The sequence below is a fragment of the Strix uralensis genome, chromosome 3, assembly GCF_047716275.1.
Source record: "Strix uralensis isolate ZFMK-TIS-50842 chromosome 3, bStrUra1, whole genome shotgun sequence".
NCBI lineage: Eukaryota > Metazoa > Chordata > Aves > Strigiformes > Strigidae > Strix > Strix uralensis.
Genome location: NC_133974.1, coordinates 33,994,737 through 34,015,490, shown reverse-complemented (window position 1 = coordinate 34,015,490; position 20,754 = coordinate 33,994,737). Strand labels below are relative to the sequence as shown.

The following is a 20,754-nucleotide window of genomic DNA, read 5'->3' as shown; positions in this document are numbered from 1 at the left end:
GGACCCTAGCTATAAATCAGGGGTTGCTGCACAGCAGCTCATTTAGACCGTATTGCATCCTACAACTGGATTAATTTCCTCTAAAGAAACTGGCTGCAGTCTTGTGCTGTGTTTGAAAGGCCAGACTGGGAAGAAACTGAGCCAAATCTTAGAGGCTTAAGGAATAGACTGAAGCTGCTTCTCTGACCACTTAGACCATCTTAAGGTAATACACTCTTCTATTAATTTGTTCTGGGCTTACCTTGGCTGTGACCTTTTACAGAGCCCTAGTACAAGACACTCCAATAAATAGGGCTTTAGTTAAGGTCTTCAGGGTTGTAATCATAACCCAGCAAGAAATGGAAGAACTTCCACTGGGTTTAGTGAGCTTAATACACTGACCTGTACTGTCTAGCATGATCTATGTGAAGTCTTTTCTTCTCTGCAAATTAATTTCAGATTTCAATAGAAACAAATTTACGCAAATATACAACCTGACTTCTGAGTTTCCAGTTAGTTAATCATTTCCAGTGACATTCGCTAGAGGAAAATTATGGAGAACTTTATAAATTAGATTCACCTTCTATAGATACTACATCAAACTTGGCATTTAGCAATCATCTGGGGCGTTACTGAACTAAAGAAGAGAATTAAAATTTGCCATAGTCAGATATTGAGAATGCCCAGTTCCTTTCAAAAATAAGCCAACAAAGTAACAAACCCCATTAAAATACTAGTCAGCTACAGTTACTGCATACAAAACAATGTCATAGCTGTTTGACTTTGGCCACTTGCCCAAATATATGTTGGTGTCCAAATATATTTGGACTTTTTTCTGAATGTATGTTAACAATACTGGAATTCCCAGATATTTCTGTTGTGTTGCTGCCTTTCTGCATTTCTAAAATCTATCTTTGTATGTTTAAGTATCCACTATGAATCATTTTACATTATCTTGACTAATTTTCATTTTACTGGCGTTATTTATTATGTGCTCTCCTGCCATTTATCAAAGTGGTTTTGTAGTCTACTCGTATCCTCTGAGGATGCATAATCCCTCCCAGCTTTATATCACCTTAATATTAGGTTGGTAAGACTCTCCACAGTTGTTAATTGACCTCTCTGGTATCCTATTCAAAACATCCTCTCAAGATAATGATGAAGTATTACAATTACCTCATATTTAATTTTTAATAAAATTTTACTGTTATCACACTGATATACATGCAGCATTAGCTTCCAGAAAATGATGTGTATTCCATTTTGAAGTCCTTATAAAACATCTCTTCATGAAAGAAAAAAAAAAATACATTTTTGACTAATCCATGCTGTTTAAAATGTATAAAAATGCATATAACCAGAAGCCGAATGCTTTTTTTTTATAAGCTTTATGAAAGTCTGTGTATGATGTATAGTGGTTTGCAGTTCCCTAGGTCTTCTATTGTTCTTCAGAAATGGGTGGGGTAAGAACACCTCTGGCCTGTGTTATGTGGAAGTCAGACTATTTGATTGGAACAGGTGCTCCTGGCTTTAGCACTTAGTCATCGTCTGTTGTACTAGAATACTTCGGTGATCTCAAGTGCCAGAATTTCACGACCTTCTCAAAATGGCTAGCAGTTACGACTGTGAGATAACTGAAATTTATTTTTTTTCTTAAAGATATGACTTGTGGGGACCTGTTCAAGCTTTCAAATACCACCCTGAGAAGCTATGTACGGTGCTAGAACCTCTTCATGACTCCTGACTGCCTCTAGTTCACAACCAGAATCGGCAATAAGCAGCAACTGCGAAAGAAGACATTGTTCTCAGGCAAAGTGCACATCCCTGGCAAAGTGCAGATCTGCTCTACCACATCCAAAGCTTAGAGCTTAGAGTATTCTTATCTTGAAAGGTCCAACCCATGTCCTTCTGGGAAGCTGAGAGACGGTTGCGAGTAACTGATGACAAAATAGCAGATGACTCTTTCAGGGAAGGAACTCTTTGTTCCCCATTCAGCTGCACAACAGTGCAGCCAGGTCTCAATAGGCACAAAGTGGATGCCCCATAGCTGTCTAACTAGTGATTCTTGCTGGATGTTGATCTATGTAAGAGCTGTTTAATCTTCCTTTCTTGAGCAAAATCACTTAGAAACTACCTACTGCCCAGGCATAAGCTAAAGGATGAATTGCGTGAGAGCTGACTCCAGCTAAAACTGAAATTATTTGTATGGGTATTTGAAATATTTTGAAGGCTTGCATCATTGGTGCCACTGCCTTTTTTTGAAGTGCCATACCAACAGTCAATGCAGTTTCTAATCTGAGAGTTCTTCTAGTTTACCTGCTGATACTAAGCTCCTTTATAGCAGTGAATAACACCTTAGATTTCTGGCTGGCTAGGAAAACCTGCGCCACCCTGGTGATCCACCACCAGTTGATTAGGCTTCAGCCAGTGTCATTCTGTTACTCCTTGCACAGATTGCAAGCAATATGCTTAGTTATTGATCCTTAAGAAACTCCAAAAATACAACCTGGTACTTTAAGAAATGCCATCACATCACCTCTGACTACTGTAGGTCAAAGCAGTCTTCTGCTCTTGGCACTGGCTTCCTATAAAAATACCAAGTCAACTAATTTGACTCCCAGTTCTTATCAGTGGTCTGAGATCCAGATCCTTTAAAAATCCTCCTAAAGCTCTGTGATAAGATTTGGCTGACAGCTTTGCTCTTCAGCTAGAACTGAGCTTTCTATAATAAGGTGCAGTTATTTGCACAAGAGACAGAGCTTTCTTGCAGGAAGATCTTTAGTTTGTGGGATTGATTGCCATGCAAACTAAATATCACCAAAAGCCTCACCTGATTTTTGATGCATGCACAAGGCATGCTTTTGAGGCTCTGCTGTCCCTAGTATAAACACAGTGAATGTGAGAGAGTGTTGACAAAAGCTGTAGCAGAGGAGGGGAAGCAGAGCTGGTCTATACTGGGACCAGTTGGTGTTGGTCAATGGAAGTAGCTAGTCAGCAGTCAGTCAAGACAAACAGGTTCCAGATATCAGAATTTCTTAAGTCAGGTCCTTCAAACTATGCCAACAGCATGGGAGGAGATACTGTGGAAGCAGGAAACAAATCTGCCTTTCCTCCAAATATGGCCAAAGAAGAGGGAACTCTCAAAAAATGTGAGACATAAGCATGAGTTTTGTAAAAGACTCTGTTCCCCCAATAGCAGCTCTAGCATCCAGCCTTACCGCTGTCCCTCTTATAATGTTTCTTGTGCCTTCTTGATGGGGATTTTTTAATTTCATATTAAAACAGTGTCCACTGGCAAGAATGAGGTTGAACCTTCCTGTATACTACATTCATTCCTGATATCACATTAAAAAATTAATGTAGAGCTTGAAAACCTACAGGAAAAGGTCACGAGGATGATGAGAGCAATGCAATGGCTTTCATGCTAGGTAAGACTGAATAGGATAGGCCCTTGCATCTTGGAAGAAAAACAATAGGTATTGAAGTGACGGAGATCTATAAAACTGTGAATAGCATTGAGGCAAATAGGGAACAATCATACTCTGTTTCTCATTAAAAAAGAACTAAAAAGAACTAACCAACAGCAAATGAAATTATAATATTCTATGTTCTACAATATATACTAGATAACATGTATTTAAACTATGTAACATTGTTTCACTATGTAACAGAGATCAAAAGTATATGTAAATGGTATAGGCACAGGTCCCTTGATAGCTATTAAAATGAAGACTGAGATACAACCTTTTGCACTGGAGGTTTCTAAAGCTTTGATTTTTCATAAGCTGGGAAGATATCTCAGGGTACAGACTGTTAAGTAAGTATCCCATTTCTTAAATCCTTCAGGAAGTATCCCTAAATGACCATTTCTAACACTGGAAGAGTGGGCAAGATTGACTGATTTGTGTATGATCATCCTGTTGTCCCAACCACTATTGTGGAATGGGGACCACCTCCAGTACTGGGGCTAAAATAGAGGCAGGGCTGTTGGCCTGAATGTTGGGGCGGGGGTCTTGGCTGGGACCACCAGGTTCGATTTTGGACTGAGTGGGAGTAGGCGGGGTCCTGAGGAGGGCAGCAGCTGGCATGATGGTGACTAAGGGGTGTTAGAAAGCGTGAATGGGCTTCATTAATCTCCATGAAGATCAGAGGATAAGAACTGTCTTAACCAAGGCAGGTGATGGTGGCGGGGAGCAGAGGCAGGGGCGCTTCAGGTGGACTCAGGCTGAGCTCGTAGCTCAGCCATGCAGCTGTGGCTGCGTCTAGGTGAGCTGCCACCGCAAATAAGCTTGCCTGAAACAAGGCCTGACAACCAGGGCATGCCCAGTAATTCCCTGTCCTTGGTGTGTCGGTGTGTGCAGCTCATACACTTGAAATGTACCTGAAGGAGGGTTACATGTGAGTGGTATGAATGCACCTAAACATGATGCTGTGGCAACTTGAGTTAAAATGATCTTTCAAGTTTATAGGGAGTGGATTGGGAAACATGAATATATAGATGATATCACCTCTACATTGATGATCCCGAGATACAGTTAAAATGTTGGTGCCTGCATTTGAAAAGAATGCTAAAACGTTGAGGCAGTAGCAGAAAAAAAGGCTCAAAAATGAGTGAGGGGATGGGGAAGGTAATTTACCATGAGAAGCTGAAGAAGCCTGACCTGTTTAACTAAGAAGAGGACTGAGATGACTTGATGATTGTGCACATCGTTAGGAGCAGTCAATATACCAGGCACCATAGAACTGTCTTCAAGGAAAAGGCAGAAATCCATGAGTGTGAGCTGAAGCCTGACAACTCTGGTTAGCAATGAGGAACACATTTTTAATCATGAGGGTGAGAGCAGCCACTGGAACAACAGGCTAAGCCTTCAGCTCATCAGGTCTTCACTCCAGGCAGTGTTTCTGTCCAAAAGGCATGCTCTAGCCAAATATAAAATACACTGCCACTGCCCCTGCCAAACCCATCGTTTATGTCACGTCGTCTTAGCCCCAAACTCTCGGGGGTTATAGGAGCAGCTGAAGCTGGCTGGTTACCACACCACTGCCCCCTCCATTCCTGTCTCCTCTGGCACCTGTACGCTCCCTGAGGCGCACCTCACCACAACCCTTCCCATGTCTAGTGGACAACCCGTGCTGCAGGCTGCTGGGAACGCGACTGTTTCTGTCACCAAATAAGCACCTGCTTGGCAGACCGCTGCCGGGGGGCAGCTGCCATCCCCACCCTTCTCGATAAACACCGCACCCACCCGCTTTTCTCGTAACCTTTTGGGGCACACCGAGGTCTCCTCCGGTAGGAGAAACCCCCCGGGGTGCTCCTCCTCGGAGGGCAGATTTCCGCCATCTCCCTGGGGGTTACCCAGGGCCGCCCCAGCCCCCGGCACCGTTCCCCGGCGGCCCTGGGCCCCCGCGGCCGGAGAGCGGTGCCCGAGGCGGGGCGGGCTGGGAGGCGTCGCACGCCTCCGCGGTGCCGGCGGCCCGGTACCACCGGTGCCCGGTGGCAGGGCCGGGAGCACCGGGTGGCGTGGAGGGTCTGGGTGGGCGGGCGTGTCTCCTCTGGAAATCCCGGAGCCTCCAGCTCCGCCCTGCGCGTGTCCGTGGGCTGGGGCCGGGTGGGGGAGCAGCCCCGGCCGCCGCCCCGCCCCGCCATGCCGCAGCCGTAGGCAGCCCGCGGCCGCTCCCAGCCCTCGGCCTCCGCGGCCTCCGGGCGGCGGCGGCGCGGCGGCGGCGGGCCCGGCCCGGCCCGATCGATGGGCAGCCTGCTGAGCGGGGTCAGCTTCAAGGAGCCCACCACGGTGGAGGACTGCGACTCCACCTGGGAGACCGACTCGGAGCCCGAGGCGGCGGAGCCCGGCGGGGAGCCGCGGCGGCAGGAGGGGGTGTGCACCGCCGCGGGAGGCGGGGAAGAGCCGGCCGAGCCGCCCGCCGCAGAGTGCCGGCCCCAGGAGCCCCCGCCGCCCCCGTCCCCGCCGCCGGAGGAGGGGGAGCGGGCAGAGGCGGACGCCAGCAGCCCGGAGCAGGTACCGTCGGGAGCCGCGGGGGAGGCAGGGCGGCCGGTGCTCGGCGCTGGCGTCTGCGCCGGGCCGGGCCGGGGGCTCCTGCCGCTGCCCCGCCGCCGGAGAACGGGCGGAGCCGAGCCGAGGACCCGCGCCGGGCCGGGGCGACCCGCTGCCTCCCGCCCTCCCCGCTCTGCGGCAGCGGCGGGCCGGTGCCGGGCCCGGGCGGCTGCCGGCGGCTGAGGCACCGCGGCACGGGGACCTTCCCGCCGCATAGAGCGGCTTGTGAGGGGCCGGGTCTGCCTCTGAGGGGGCAGCGAGCCCTTTGTCTTCCCCCATCGTCACGGTAACCCGCTCTTGGGAGGAAATTGAGGCCTTGAAGCCGTTGTCAGTCCCGCCGCCGCCGCTTCTAAGGAAGGTTCTGCCTTAAATGAAACGTAGTTTTCAACTTGGCCTCTCAGTTAAACGGGTTAAAAATCTGAATGTTGGATCTGTGCCTCCTCGGTGGGTCCGGGAGGAATTTTCAGAGCAAGTTTCTGTCTTTTAGGAACCTTTGAAAATGCCGACCCTAAAGAAATTTCGCCAATAATTTTATCGGAGTTAGAACTGAATGCAGGGTGGACCAGCTGGGTCTTTTTTTTTAGTCTATTAGATGTATTACATTGTTCGAAACTGCAAAATGAAATAAGCGTGAGCGTTTTCCCCTTTTGTACTTGATACATGGCGATACTAACGCCTGATAACTCCAAGGGGTGTTGCTTGTTCAAGTAAGTGTGTTTTGCCTGTAGGTATGGTCAAAATAAAGTTGTTGGTAGCAAGTTGAAGTCTGTCGACACTAATGCTTCATCTTCTATTTTTTCGTCCAATGCATGCAGTTTTTTCAAGCATTCTCTGAAGTCAGAATTATTTCCATTGACTTTGATGGGCTCTGGTTGTTTCAGGTCACAGCTTCCAAACAGCTGGGGTCCAGTTCAAGTTCTCATACATATGTATTTTCTCTAAGCAGATTTTTGTTTCGGGGTTTAGTGGTTCTTCTTAGGCTTTAAGTTCTGAGAAACAAATAATAGAAAATTGTTCAAGAAGGTGGTAGAACTGCAATTTGGCTTTGTCCATGACTATTCATTTTCTTCCACAGGATGCAATGATAGCAATTAAGTCAATGTACAAATAACAAATAGTCCTTGCAAATAGTATGATTTCCTGTTCAAAATGAGTAGTGTCTCTGCATTTTCATGTTCAGTTACTTATTTCATCTTGTGCTAGCACTTGCTAGGTTACTTTGAAGTCTTGCATTTGGAAATGACAATCAACCTGTTGATTTAAATCAATTTCCATCTCATTGGAAGGACATTTCATAGCTTTTGTAATTTATTTTTTAATTTAGGTTTAAGGTCTGTGGTGTTCAGTATTCAGCAGGGAGATTTTCAGTGTTTGACCAAACAGTAGGCAAATACATGCACTTGTGTTTGTTTATATTGCTGAAATCAGTCATGAAAAATAGTTATTTTAATATTACACAAATTCACTATTTAGTTATTATCTACTGTCCAAATGTTTCAGAGTGGTGATGGAACTGAGCTGACAGCCAAGCCAAAGAGAAGCTTCTACGCAGCAAGAGATTTATACAAGTACCGACACCAGTATCCGGTAAGAATATTTTATGGTTTAAAATTGCCTTTTTAGTAGAAGACAGCACATAACCCAAACATTCCTAAACCTTTATGGTGCCTAATAAATATGAGGAGCAAGAATGAAAAAGTTGATGCAGAGGCCCAACGTATGCCAGTGGAAGAGGAGTGAAGCTAGTGCAGTGTCTTTTCATCCTGGGTGCGCGTGCAAAAGCATGAGATTTGTAACCCTGGGAACAGCGGTAGGAACCCGGAAAAAGGCTTGTGCCTTGACCATTGAAGAGGTAGATTGTACAGTTTGGACTTATTATTATTTGTCTCTTGGGTTCCTTGAGACTGAAGTCAAGGTGCTGCTACGCTTGCTGCTCTAGGAGAAGGTACCAGCCAGAAGGAACTTGCAGATCCTTAAACTGAGTCTTTTAAGTGCTTGAGTAGCGCTCTGTGATTCCCAAAACCCTGAATTTTTTCTTCCACAAATGATTCAAAGAGCACGATATCGCTTTCTGGATACTGTTGATAGGTTTTTGTAGGCTGATAATGTCCTATTTCCTTTCTTTTAGCAGAACTTTAAAGATCTTCGATATCAAAATGACTTGTGCAATCTCCGCTTTTACAAAAATAAAATTCCGTTTAAACCTGATGGTGAGTAATCTGTGGCAATAATAGTGATAAGAAAAAAATGCTTGCTAATAATAGTAAGAAAGTGAAACTGTAGTAATTATTGCGGTGCTGACAAATTAAAGGTGTATAGTTACATATTGTACAACTTGAACCTCCCATGTTGGAGTAGCATGTTTATAACATGGGAGCAGGTTATGTTTAAACCAAGTTAGCTTTTGCTCTAGGGACATGGTGCTTTTCTCATGCATTTTCCAGCATGATGTAGTACCGGGTGTTGTTTGTACCACTATTTTACAGTAGTGGCACTACCTTTTATTAGATAAAATTGTTCTACTATACTGCGCAAACTCTTGCTGCTTGAGTAAGAGTGGTGGGGATCAGGGTGCTACCCCTAGCACTGTGTAAGGGAAAAAGAATGTATTGTAACTACCTTATGTGAGATTATTATAATAACAATGATAAAATAATTTCTCAAAGTCCCTAGTGATTCTGGTAGTGGAGCAGGAACCCCATATGCAGAGTTCTGCACAAACACAGGACAAACTGAAAATGACAAACCCTCCTCTAGAGAGTCTGCAGTTGAAGTATGAGAGACAGGAGGGTAGCAGACAGATGGGGAAGCAGAAGGAGGCAATAAAACAGTCTTGGTCAGAATGTTAGACGGGAGTCTTGGCACAGGAGATCTTAGCCATTGGCAAAAAAATGTTTGCAGGCCAAAAATAAGCTTTTGGGAGTTTTAAAAGAATGATGAGGAGGTTACTTTGAAGGTGTTTACAGAAAGATCCTCTCGGCACGAGAGCAGCTTGAGAGCAAATGCCAAAGTGCGCAGTGGAGTACGGAAGGGAGACAGTGAGTCGTGGAGGCTGCCATTGAGGCAGGATTCTGTCGGAGTCAGGATCAGTCTCATAGCAACAAATGGGTTCTGATAAGGTAGGAAGGGACAGGTCACAAAAGGCGTTGGAAATGAAGGTGTATAGTTTTTGTTTGATGTTACAGAAAAGGGTTTCACAATGGAAGAAGGCAAAGCGAAAAAAGGTAATATAAAAAAGCTGCAGTCTAGAAACATCATCTTACCAGCAGCATTCATGGTAGGTGTAAGTGTGACAAGAGGGCACTTTTCAAGGTCAGGAAAAAGGGTGTTGAGATGCAAAAGTTCCGACAGGAAGCTGGATGGGAAGGAATGTTAAGATGTAAAGATGTACATATAGAAGGGTTGAAGATGAGAGCTGTTTATAGACAAGATGGTGGTAATATCCTCAGCAAGTGAGAAAACAAGTCAGGTTATGTGAAAGAATAAGACATTTGTTTTAATCATCTTCAACTTTATGTAGCTATCCACAGGTAGATGCTGTGATTTTTAGCTTGACTGGAAGAAGAGTTAGATCTGTGAATTACCAGTACAACAGTAGCAAATTCAGGAGATGTTACACAGAGAACAGATACAGAAAGAAAGAGAAGGGCACTGAGGTCCATGTGAACCTGATGAGCATGGGAACCTGAAACTGAAAGCCAGAAAAGGTTTGGGATCCTTTAAAGTGCAAAATGAAGGAGCAGTTCAAGAGGATTAGCCACGAGAAGAGATAGTCATGAAAGCTAGAGGAGGGCTTTCCTCCTAAAATTTGTAAAGAATAAAATTTCTCTTAATATGTTAGGAGAAAACTGCAGTTGGTAGGGTCAAAGGTAGCTGATAGGCCATGGAGGCTGAAGTGTTGATGGCTGTGAGCTCAGGTTATGTAGAATTTTTTATTGAGAATGGGGAAGAGTAGCCACCTAAGTCTGTGGATCTGTGAGAGTGTTCAGAGGGAGTCTAAGCTACCATGTTAGGGACTGAACTACTGGGGAATGTTACTGAAAAAAGACATTTCTAGTGCAATACTAGATCTGAAGTTTAATTCCGTGACCTACAGATTTAGCTTATACTTCTGACTCAGAGCTGGCCTGTCTGTATCTCCACTCTGGAACTGAGTAGCAAGTTTTCCAGTATTTGAAATGTAGGGTGGATACAGTGCAGTGAGGGCAGGAGGCCCTCTTTGCAAGGTCCTTTTCCAGCCTTGCCTGCACTGGAAACCCTGTGTTCTTAGCAGCTCCTTTGACTGGCTGCTTTCTCCATTTCTTGAAGAAAAGTACCAAATGAGTTCTCCTTTGTTGTTGAGACCCAAGTGGAAATTTTCATTGGGGGGAAAGAATGAGATCTCAAATATATAATAGGAGACTATCTATGTGGGGCTTTGGACTTTTTAGGCCACTCCTATGCAATTTGACTTTGGGAGAGGCCATGCGGCAGTGGTAAAACTGTTGTTGGTTTCAGAGTAGAAACAGGCTAACGCTGAGCGTTCATTCATGGAAAGAGACTGTACAGGTTTTGTAACAAGGAACATCTTTTTACGTATCTTGTGTATTTGTGCAGTGCCTGGAAGAGTGCCTTGGCCCATGACTGAATTTCACGAGCACAGTCTCAGTGCGAAGCATGATTAATTAATTTTCTTTTACATGTATTATTGTCCCCTTTTTTCTATTACTGTGTCTTTCCAAGAGGAACTGACTGAATTCCACGACTGTTTTGAGACCACTAATAGCTGAAATTCTCATTTGTTGAACATGACCAGAGAACCCAAGGTGAAACTCATAGCAATGGCAGCAAGACTCTTGGCCACAGCCAATTGAGAAAGATGTCCCAATTGTAATGTTATTTGTAACTGGAGAGATTCCTGGAACAGAAGATTTCTTAAAGAGTTGAGGCTTTAAATGTTCTACTAAGATGACATATGTATCTATATGCACAGTTTTGTCAAGTTAAAACAATGACAGCTGATTCACAATGCAATATTTTCTGTAAGTGGCTTGTTAATTACCAGTCAGTGTGATAAAGGGATCTTGGACATGAAAACTTTTTGGGAAGTATATTTTAAAGAGGTTATTGTCACATACCCTCTGCTGGTAAGTAACTCAGTATAAGTCAGTTGGGTTTGTTTATCTTGAAATTTGATAAACTCTTATTTTTAATTAAGTTTTAGTAACTAAACTAACTTTAAATTAAAATGAATTTATTTATGGTGTAATAGACCTTATTTCACATAGTATGTGAAAGAGAATTAAAATATGTATTCTATTATTATGTTAACATGGCATGTACTTTATGCAGCTGAATGCTGGTTTTGATGGCTTCCTAACCGTTTTCAAATTATTTTTATGCAGGGGTTTATATTGAAGAAGTCCTAAATAAATGGAAAGGAGACTATGAAAAACTGGAACATAACCACACTTACATACAGTGGTTGGTCACTTACTACCTATTTCTGTTTCAAAGCATTAATTTGATTAAGTGTTCATATACTGTGAGCTGTAATGCACTTTTTCTTTTAACAGGCTTTTCCCACTGAGGGAACAAGGTCTGAACTTCTATGCTAAAGAATTAACTACATATGAAATTGAGGTAATACAAATTGAGCTCAATACAAACCATCACATTAATTTTGATACATAACTGCTTTTTGGTACGTAGAGTTGTTTTATACAATGCAGAAGTACTTGCTGTAGTGCCACTTAGAATTTTGGATGTATTCTTTGTTTATTAGGAATTCAAGAAAACAAAAGAAGCAATTAGAAGATTCCTTTTGGCTTACAAAATGATGTTGGAGTTTTTTGGAATAAAACTAATTGATAAAACTGGAAACGTAGCACGAGCTGCTAACTGGCAAGAAAGATTTCAACATTTGAATGAGTAAGTAATGACATGCACTTCACTCTAGAATTGCCATTGAATCTCTTTAGCCTTTTGTTTTCTAGAGAAAGGGAAAATACAGTTTCGAAAGATTGCCAGGAAAAAGGGAAAAAGAAATAGTCAATGCCTGGTTTGTGTCTGTATGTGTATGTTCCTCCCTCCTCTTTTTTTGATTGTGCTTCTCGCACATTACCAGTATGATGTAACTGAATTCCTTGAAAATACAACTTCAGATGATGCTGAAGAAAATCATGGTTCCAAATGAATTTGTTTCTCATGCTACTGAACACATTTTCACCTGATCCTAAAGCACTGCTTCTCAGTTGGAAAGAATGGCTGGCTTATCTTTGTATTCACATTTCTTTTTGAGAAAAATCAAATTGTCCACACCTGTATGGAAGCTAAATAACAAGATTTTCCTCCCTTCTCAAAACATGAAATATTATGTATTTAATACTTTTTAATTGCAATGCTTAACTGGAGAGGTTTAGACATGCATTAAGTTAAAAGTTTAGCTCAACTTTCACCAAATTACATCTGTTGCTTTTCATCAGCATTGTGCGGAGCATAAGTTTGCACTGAATTTTGTCCCATGCACATCAATTGTATCAAAATCTCTTTTCAAATCTTGTGATCAGTTTCCTAGTACCTCTGACCTTAGAGCTGAAGCTTGTTTTCTTACAGTATTGTGTTCTTCTGTCCAAATAAAAGCTTGTAGGAAGAATTGCTGATGGATAATTTTGGGTGAATGATGGGAAAAATTTGTTATTAATTCTACTTAAATATTACATGAGCCAATATGGGTGTAGGCTCCAACTCAGGCCACAGACAAAACAGAGTTTCATGAAGCCCAAATGTTACTCACTGTACATTTTTACACTGTAAGTCCTATATTCTCACCAGTGAGTAGCTACACAGTTTTAAGTCAGAAATCTTTTTACCTGATTTTAGCCATCTAAAATTTAGTCATTTAAGTTTTGCTGTTTACTTGGGTGTACTTTATGAGGTAAAGAGTTCTTCACAAGCACTTCCAGAAGATAGTTCATTCCATTTATCTTAGACACTTACGACAGTGGGACTTGTTCTCCAGAGGTGCCTGTTTTATTGCCAGCACTGACTGTATCGGAAGTGCAGGTAGCTAGTCTAGACTGGAGACCCAGCTGTCTAGCTTAAGTGAAGTGCAGTGAATCCTGTTTTGTAGCTGTATTACTGCAATACACTACAAAACCTATATTTTATGAAGTGACTGGGTTTTCTCCTCAGAAAGAATACATACAGAAGAAGGAATCAAATCAGTACATGCTTTGATTATATTTTTTTTCAGCCTGTTGCCTCAGTGCCTTTTACAGATACTAATTTTCACTCACAACATCCTGGCAAAGATGGTGCTAGCAAGCTTCAGCAGCTGTGAGAAATTAAAGTGTAGGAAGCCTGAAGTACACACCTGGAATGGTAAAAAGGAGTGAGGAATTGCTGTTCCAGTTCTGTATCTGTAAGGTGGTGGGGTTTTTTTTCCTGATTCATTGGAATTTTTTCACCCTTTTCTTCCAAAGGTCTCAACACAACTACTTGAGAATCACTCGAATTCTGAAAAGTCTTGGCGAGCTTGGATATGAGAGTTTCAAATCTCCCCTGGTAAAATTTATTCTCCATGAAGCTCTTGTGGAAGATACCATTCCCAACATTAAGCAAAGTGCTCTAGAATATTTTGTGTATACTATTAGAGACCGAAGAGAAAGGAGGAAACTCCTGAGATTTGCCCAACAACATTATACTCCCTCAGATCATTTTATCTGGGGACCCCCAAGAAAACAGAAGTCAGAGGGAAGCAAAACAAATAAAAAGCCAGCATCTCCAATTTCTATTCATAATAGTTATATTTCTAAGCATAAGAAACCAAAAGAGCCTAAGAACACATCAGCAAGTGGAAGCTCAGCTGGTAAAACAACTGAAGAAAGAAAGGTGGAACTCACAAAAACCAGGGAAGAAAATGACCAGGATGAACAAGAAATGAACTGTGATGCTGTTAGACAGAACAACAGTGAAAAAAACAGTGATACTGATACCAGTCAGCTTTCAAAATCAGAAGAAATTAATGATACTTCAGATAGAAAGGAGGACTCTTCTCATTCCAAAAATGATGATGAAAACCTGAACAATGACTGTGGAAATCACCCAGACACTATAGAAAAAGACTTATGTGACACTGAGAATTCTTCAAATAACACGTCAGCAGATCTACAAGATAGCCTTGACAAGGATACTCTTTCAGGGGGGACCACCACAAAAAACAAGGATGAGCTCAAATCATGAGTCTGAGGTTAAAAATCATTGTTTCATATTGAATGAAGCAAATTATTTGTTGCTCCTTCATTTTGGGTGAAATTTCCATCTAGTGTAGTATAAAATGTTCATGAGACTATGCTTGTTGTGAATGATCAGATTAGGCTTCTGTTAGGTTAATGAATTTTATTTTTTTTCAACCTCAGTTTATCAGTAGTCAACCAGGTGTCGCTCTTTAAAACAATCGTGTATATTAAAGCTAAGAAATCCATTATCTTTTCCAGACAGATTGCATAGAAAAGCTAATCTATTTTTTTGCCATTAAATCAATCCAGTATTTAAAAAAAAAAAAAGAGCGTAATTTACTAGAAAGCCTTGGAACATCAGAATTTTTAAGTTTCTTTTAATATGCTTTAAGTGTTGGTTTCCTTTTATGAAATTACTAGAAATTCTTTCAAGAGCACAGTTTTTTCCCTAGTGGATTTTTTTTTAGGAACTATGTTAATGTTTAACAGCAGTATTTGCACAGCATCTTTTACCTTAGATTAGCATCCTTGTCAGAGACACTTAGTAATGGATATCAAAATGTCCTATGCAGCTGGGTATCATTGTACATTGAATAAAAGTTAAACTTACAATGAAACTGTATCCACAGCTTTTGGGTACAAGGGAAGTTGCACTTTAGACTTCTTCTAGTCCCTGTTAAGTTCTCTCTTCTCAACTCATTTGTTACTACTACTAATTTGGGGGGAGGGATCTCTTTGGTCACTCACATTTGGTCTCAGTGTGAAAGTTCCCTGTTGATCAGCTGTAATAAAACAACTTGCCCAGCTGGGTTCAGCACCTGGAAAGCCTCTGGACAGCTGAAAAGCAGTGTCTTCACCACAAAGCACTTCATAATCATCAGAGAAAATGTCACCAGGCCTGTCTAGCTGGATCTTACCTGAACTTGAATGTTTCTTAGCCAGTTTTGGGTAAGGTCTGCACAATGCTGAACCCCCTGTTGCTGATCTGGGAGAGAAAGGCAGTCCTGATGCTTCCTTCCAGCTGTTTCCTCTCTTTGCTCTTTATCAGAGGTCTTTCACAGTTTAATGTTATTTTGATCATCAGCTGAAACCTGAGGCGCTGGTCTGCTGGCCTGGCTGGAGCCCAGCTGGTAGGAATTCCCCAGTTAGGATCTTTCCCAGCTTTCTTCACTGAAGGACTGTCTGCTTTCCCTGAGTAGCCTCTTCTGGCTTCATGCCATTCTGTCTGACAGAATCATACCCAGCAAGTTAGTTGTGTAGAATATGAATTAAAAAATAATGCAGGTAGAACTCACAATTTCTGCAGTCCTAAAATAGAAAATATATACAGAAGTTTTAGACTATTTTAAAATGTATATATTATCCACTGCCTTTAGTGTATTTTTGATGAAATGTTATGAGGCAAGTGGCTGACTACAGTTTGAGTGTCAGAGTGCTACAGGACTTTATTCAAGTCTTATAACTCAAAATGACAAAGTCTTCAGGGGTTTCAGAACATAGACGAAATGTCTTTTATTCTTCTGTTTCACTAATTCCTGTTACAGCAGTGCATCATCCATTGCTTTCCCCAGGTAGCACTGTTTGTTGGGATCAAATAAAGTGACAGTTAGAGATCTTGGTACCCATGGATAAAGATTAGGCTATTTCTGTCCTAAAGAGGCAGGGAAAGAAGGAATACGTATCCCTCCTCCTTCTTTGCTGACTTGTAAGGAAAAGAATGTATGTACATGGATTATTTTTTTTTTTTAAGGGTAACCCAGATTGCTCAAGGAGCCATTAAGTCTGAGCAGAAATGCCCCAGAGAATTCCTCCTGCAGCTACCACCTCTTTAAAGCTGGAAAGGTGCTGAGAAGCCTTTCACCATACCCTGGACTTGAACTAGAATCCCCTTGTTCATGTTTGCCTCTGACCTTCAGAGCAGAAGGGAATGGGAAATGCTGAGATAAAATTGGTCCATGTAGTTAAGGACTCTGACCCCCATGCATATGCATAGGGAGGACAACTTTATGTTCTGCCTATGACTTTTTAAGTCTTGAGTGCCTAACCATGCCAACCTAACAGAGTTGTTTTTACATAGTTATTTCTTGAATGACATAGGGAAAATTTATACCCTGTGTATGAGTAACATAACTGTAAGGTAGATAGTTACACAGAGCCTTCAATTTATGGACTTTAATATTAAGGTTAAACACTTTAAAAAAAATGCATAGTGTTCAAGTGAAATAAGGGATGCCAAGGGTGTTACTATATTTGTACTGTAATTTGATTGAACATTGATGACCTCAGGAGATCTTTCATCTTTTGTGTACTGAACAAAAAAAAAAAAAAAAAAAGAAATCTTGCTCTAATTTTAAACCAGGAAGCTCTTGGGATGTGCATCCAAAAGATTTCTCTGCAGTACGGTATTCTGTTATTGTGACACAGCTTCCACCTATACACGCCTGCTGGTTCTCCACTCATAATTAAGTATTTAATGTCCTTTTAATTTGGCAGAGCTGTCTGCATTAAGGGCCCAGTGTATCTGAAGATACAGTCAAGAACTTTGGGACTCCTATCCTTATTAACTCTGTAATTGTTATTTTTTTTTTTAAATACACAAGTCAGTATATTTCTATCAGTTTTCGTAGAAGTGAGAAGAGTCATGGCATGCCAATTGCCTACAAAGAAATATGGGGCTTAGTTAAGTGAGGTTTTTTTGTGTCAAGTGGGCTCCTGCACTCTGTAGTCTTGTCTTACAGCTTTATCAACAGAATTACTCCCATGGGACACTTCAGCTTTAACTAACAAATTCTGCTGTATGTAAAATGTAATGGTTTATCATTCTTTTCATGGAGGAGTTGTTTCTTCTGATTTTGCAAGTGCTTCAAAGAAGGATTTGTTGCAGGGCAATCATACAGTGTAGCATCCCATTGAGATTTGTGAGGATCAAGTGGGTGCACTGTATGCATTTCATTACAGAATCATGGCCTTAGCAAACAGAAGCACCCTGTGCTTGAAGTTTCTAAGTATTTTCTTTCAGGTTTACGGTACAATATATGCTGAAATGATTGTATTCTTATAAATGCCAGTACTTAGGTATTTAACCATTACTTCAGAAACTGAGGATGTGCAAAAAAAGTCAGGACATTTGCTCACAGTTAAACGTGTTTTTGTCTTGCTATATGATTAAGAATTCAGGGATTTCTGTGTACTTACGACGATAATGTATTTTGGCCCAGTGTTTTACTAGAATCAGACTTATTCATTTATTGATTAAACAGAGCACAGGTGTTCTTTCCTAATAAGTACATCTGAGTAGCCTCTGGTACTGTTAAATGGGAGTAGTGTGTATATGCACACACCTATGAATTTGATTTTAAGTGTCCTATGGTGAGGGGATATGAATGAGCAACTTGACAGAATGTTACTGAGTACACACATGCAAGTGAAGGTACAAATCATGCAAAAATGCAGCACTTTAAGAGTAGTTACAGCTCTGTGCCCTACTATCCAGGGTGTAACTGTGCCTCGGTACCTGATACTGTGTTGGCATAGAGACTGAAAGCTTGGGTACATGAGGTGCGTGCCACAGACCATTCAGATAAAGAGAGCAGTTATGTGCATGCATGTATCTAGGAGCAGAACTGAAATCTTGGTGCCCATATTGCTCATGTTTAAAGGCCTGATCCTGAAGGATACTAAAAATGTTGTCACTAAGCCTTTGAGAGCTGTTCCCTGGCTTGGTTGGCTCCTCAGTTTCCTGCTCTAAGATTGCAGCAGTCTGAGGTATTACATATTTGTATAATCATAGTTAATATTTTATGTAAACTAGTGTAAGCCTCCTTGAATTATTCCAGGATAATTCTAATAATCTGCAGTTGCATATACCCATGGTATAAACAGAAAGTTTACAGACCTCAGAAGCTTTGTATAATTTTGATGGATGATCCAATAAGGTAAGTCAAGGGAGATTTACGACATTTAAATGGAAAACAACTCATGTTTGTTTTTAAATAAAATTTATGTATATCTGTTTAATTGAATTATTTTTTATGTATATCTGTTTAATTGAATTATTTTTTTGCACCTTTTTCTGACAGTTGTGACAGTACTGATAACAACTTATAGTAAGATATATATGTTTAACTGAAAATTTAACTCTCATTATGCCATAATTTTACAGGTAACATTATATTGAATTTCCATTATAGAAGTTGTATTTATGAATAAGATGCAAGTATGTGAAGTAACTTTTGCCATTAATAAAAGTTTGACAATATCATGCTAATGATGTACATTGTCCTAAGAGCTACCAGTGTGGATCAGAACCAAAGTTGTTTCTAGCCTTGTGTCCTGACTCCAGCAGTGGCCACCAACAGATGGTGTGAAACAAAGAACAGATAAGGTGACCCCGTTTTTCTCCAGGAATTTTTTGATTTTTGAACTCATGGTTTCTTTCAGCTTCCACAGTCCCTTGTGGCTGTGAGTTCCATGTTTTAATTACATTTTGTGTGGAAAAAGTAATCTGTTTGTCTCAGATCTGTTTATTCAAGAATTGCTAGTGCATTTGAACACAGTTACTAAAAGTACTGTAAGATGAACAGTAATCCACCTCAAGTCAGTTTTTAAAAGCCGTGGGAGATTCTAATAATAAAATACCTGCTTAGACAGAAAATGTACTATGTTTCTGTCCTTAGGCAGAAGATGTCTGCTTAGGCAGAAAACTTGTCCTATGTTGATGACAATATCATCTTAGTTGTCCCTTCTGAATAAATTTTTACACGTAAATCCTTTTGTATGAAGTATTAAAAGTCAGATTCCAACTGCAGAATAGATTTATTTTTTTCCCTGGCAGTGTAAAAGCAAGATCAGTCAAAGGCAAAACCTGTTCCTACCCCACATCTGAGTGAGGTACCTCTGGATTTGGAGACACCAACATCAGTGGGTGTAACGTGATCATGTAGAAGCGGAAATGCTATCTGGGGTTTGCTGAGAACCATGCTTCTCATTGCACATTTTGGTAACTTATTTTCATACGTGTCCCCAGTTCCAATTGCAATTGGAGTAACTGTTCAAAAGGTGGTTTTGATGGCCATTGGACCCTGAAGATGAAGGATGGGTCAAAAAAGCCTAAGCATGGGCAAACTGCCCTCCATTCACATCATGCTCAACACCATCGATTCACCACTAACAGGTATTTAGATGCAGTTCTCCAAGGGGAATGTAAGTTGTGTCTCTGCAATATCTCTGTGCTCTGTATTGCCTGTGAACTATTTCTTTTCCTGAAAGCTGTGTTCCTTTTACAGCCCATGTTCTTAAGTATACTTACTTAAGACCATTGGCGAAAGCAAGGGTTTATTTTAAAGAATATATTTAATACATGCCTAAAATACAGTTCAAAAGCTATAGAGATCAATTAAACAGAAACCTCCTGTGGCTTTACAGTTACAATCACCTTTGTATTTATTTTCAGAAGTATTTATAGCTGTTTGCCATAAAATAGCAAATGTAAGAATTGGCAAATTGTTCTGAAAGAAGTCTCTTCTTAGAACTAATCACTTTTTAATTCTACCACGCTTACAGGTCTAGTGGCATATTCATCAACTAAGGTTTATTGTGAAATATACTGAATGTATTTACTACTGTGGCTAACTATGTGAAAATTATTGTTTTGCAGTAAAACAGGTTATGGCACTTATGTTTTTGGGATCTACTGAAGCATGTTTGCTAATCATTAGTTGCTCTTTTTTCTGTGTTTTAACCTCTTCCATGGTTGTTTGTCCTTTGAGTTCAGCAACAGATGATTAGGTATAGTTTTACACTGATAAAATTTGGAGATATTGTAGACTTCATTGTTAAAATGTATTCTAAGAAAAAAGTGCAGTAAAAAGAAAAAAACAAAACCCAACAATTTTTACTTGCAAAATGAAACAGCTACATGTCAGTTTTTATGAATGGTCCTGCTCTCTTTTCTGTATTCCTTTGCAGTGTTTAATTACAGAATGCCGTGCATGTTTGGTAGTACCAATACCATATGTATGTGGTAGGAGTGGTAACCAGTTTCTGGATTTGTAATGCACTATAAAGATATATTTTATAATTCTGTAACTGTATGGCAGTGTTATGCCAAAAAAAATTGTATAAACATAAAAAGCAATAGTTTATGTTGCTTACTGCTATATTTTAAATTGTTTGTAAAATGAAATACTTGGATTTCCTTTCAGGTAAATATATTTTTAATAACAGCAGCCAAAAACTCTAAACTAATAAAGCTTCTTCATTTAGCAGCATTGTTTTAGCAACATGTACAAATATTGTGTAGCTCTGATAATGTGTAATTGCTGTTTGGCGCTTGTTTGTATAGTCTTCTGTAAATGTATTAACACTTAAAAGTAGGGCATTAAAGGCTCTGGTCCTCCTTTTTTGTTGTCAGTGGCAAAACCCCCATGGATAGCAGAGGAACAAAGGAAGGCCCAGAGTGAGCTTTACTAAAAGTTTTGGGTTCTTTTTAATTTAAGAAAAAT

At 40.8% G+C, this 20,754-nt stretch overlaps 1 protein-coding gene across 2 annotated transcripts; it reads left to right on the top strand.

Annotated features, from left to right (window-relative positions):
* Positions 1–5,718: 5,718 nt before the first annotated feature.
* OGFRL1 (opioid growth factor receptor like 1) lies at positions 5,719–20,651 on the top strand. Of its 2 annotated transcripts, none has more exons than XM_074861838.1 (7): positions 5,719–5,996; positions 7,533–7,619; positions 8,164–8,242; positions 11,417–11,495; positions 11,588–11,654; positions 11,797–11,942; positions 13,496–20,651. In XM_074861838.1, exons 1-7 carry the CDS (start codon positions 5,727–5,729, stop codon positions 14,253–14,255), a joined length of 1,488 nt encoding a protein of 495 aa, XP_074717939.1. In that variant the 5' UTR covers positions 5,719–5,726; the 3' UTR covers positions 14,256–20,651. The 2 variants fall into 2 exon arrangements, with proteins under 2 accessions (XP_074717939.1, XP_074717938.1); XM_074861837.1 differs by having other exon boundaries at positions 8,161–8,242.
* Positions 20,652–20,754: the final 103 nt, after the last annotated feature.

Excerpts from the sequence above, each read along its gene's own strand:
- OGFRL1 (XM_074861837.1), top strand. The coding sequence starts at position 5,727 with ATGGGCAGCCTGCTGAGCGGGGTCAGCTTCAAGGAGCCCACCACGGTG. Across the intron at positions 11,496-11,587 it reads AACCACACTTACATACAGTG|GCTTTTCCCACTGAGGGAAC; the intron begins GTTGGTCACTTA and ends TTCTTTTAACAG. Across the intron at positions 11,943-13,495 it reads AGATTTCAACATTTGAATGA|GTCTCAACACAACTACTTGA; the intron begins GTAAGTAATGAC and ends TTTCTTCCAAAG.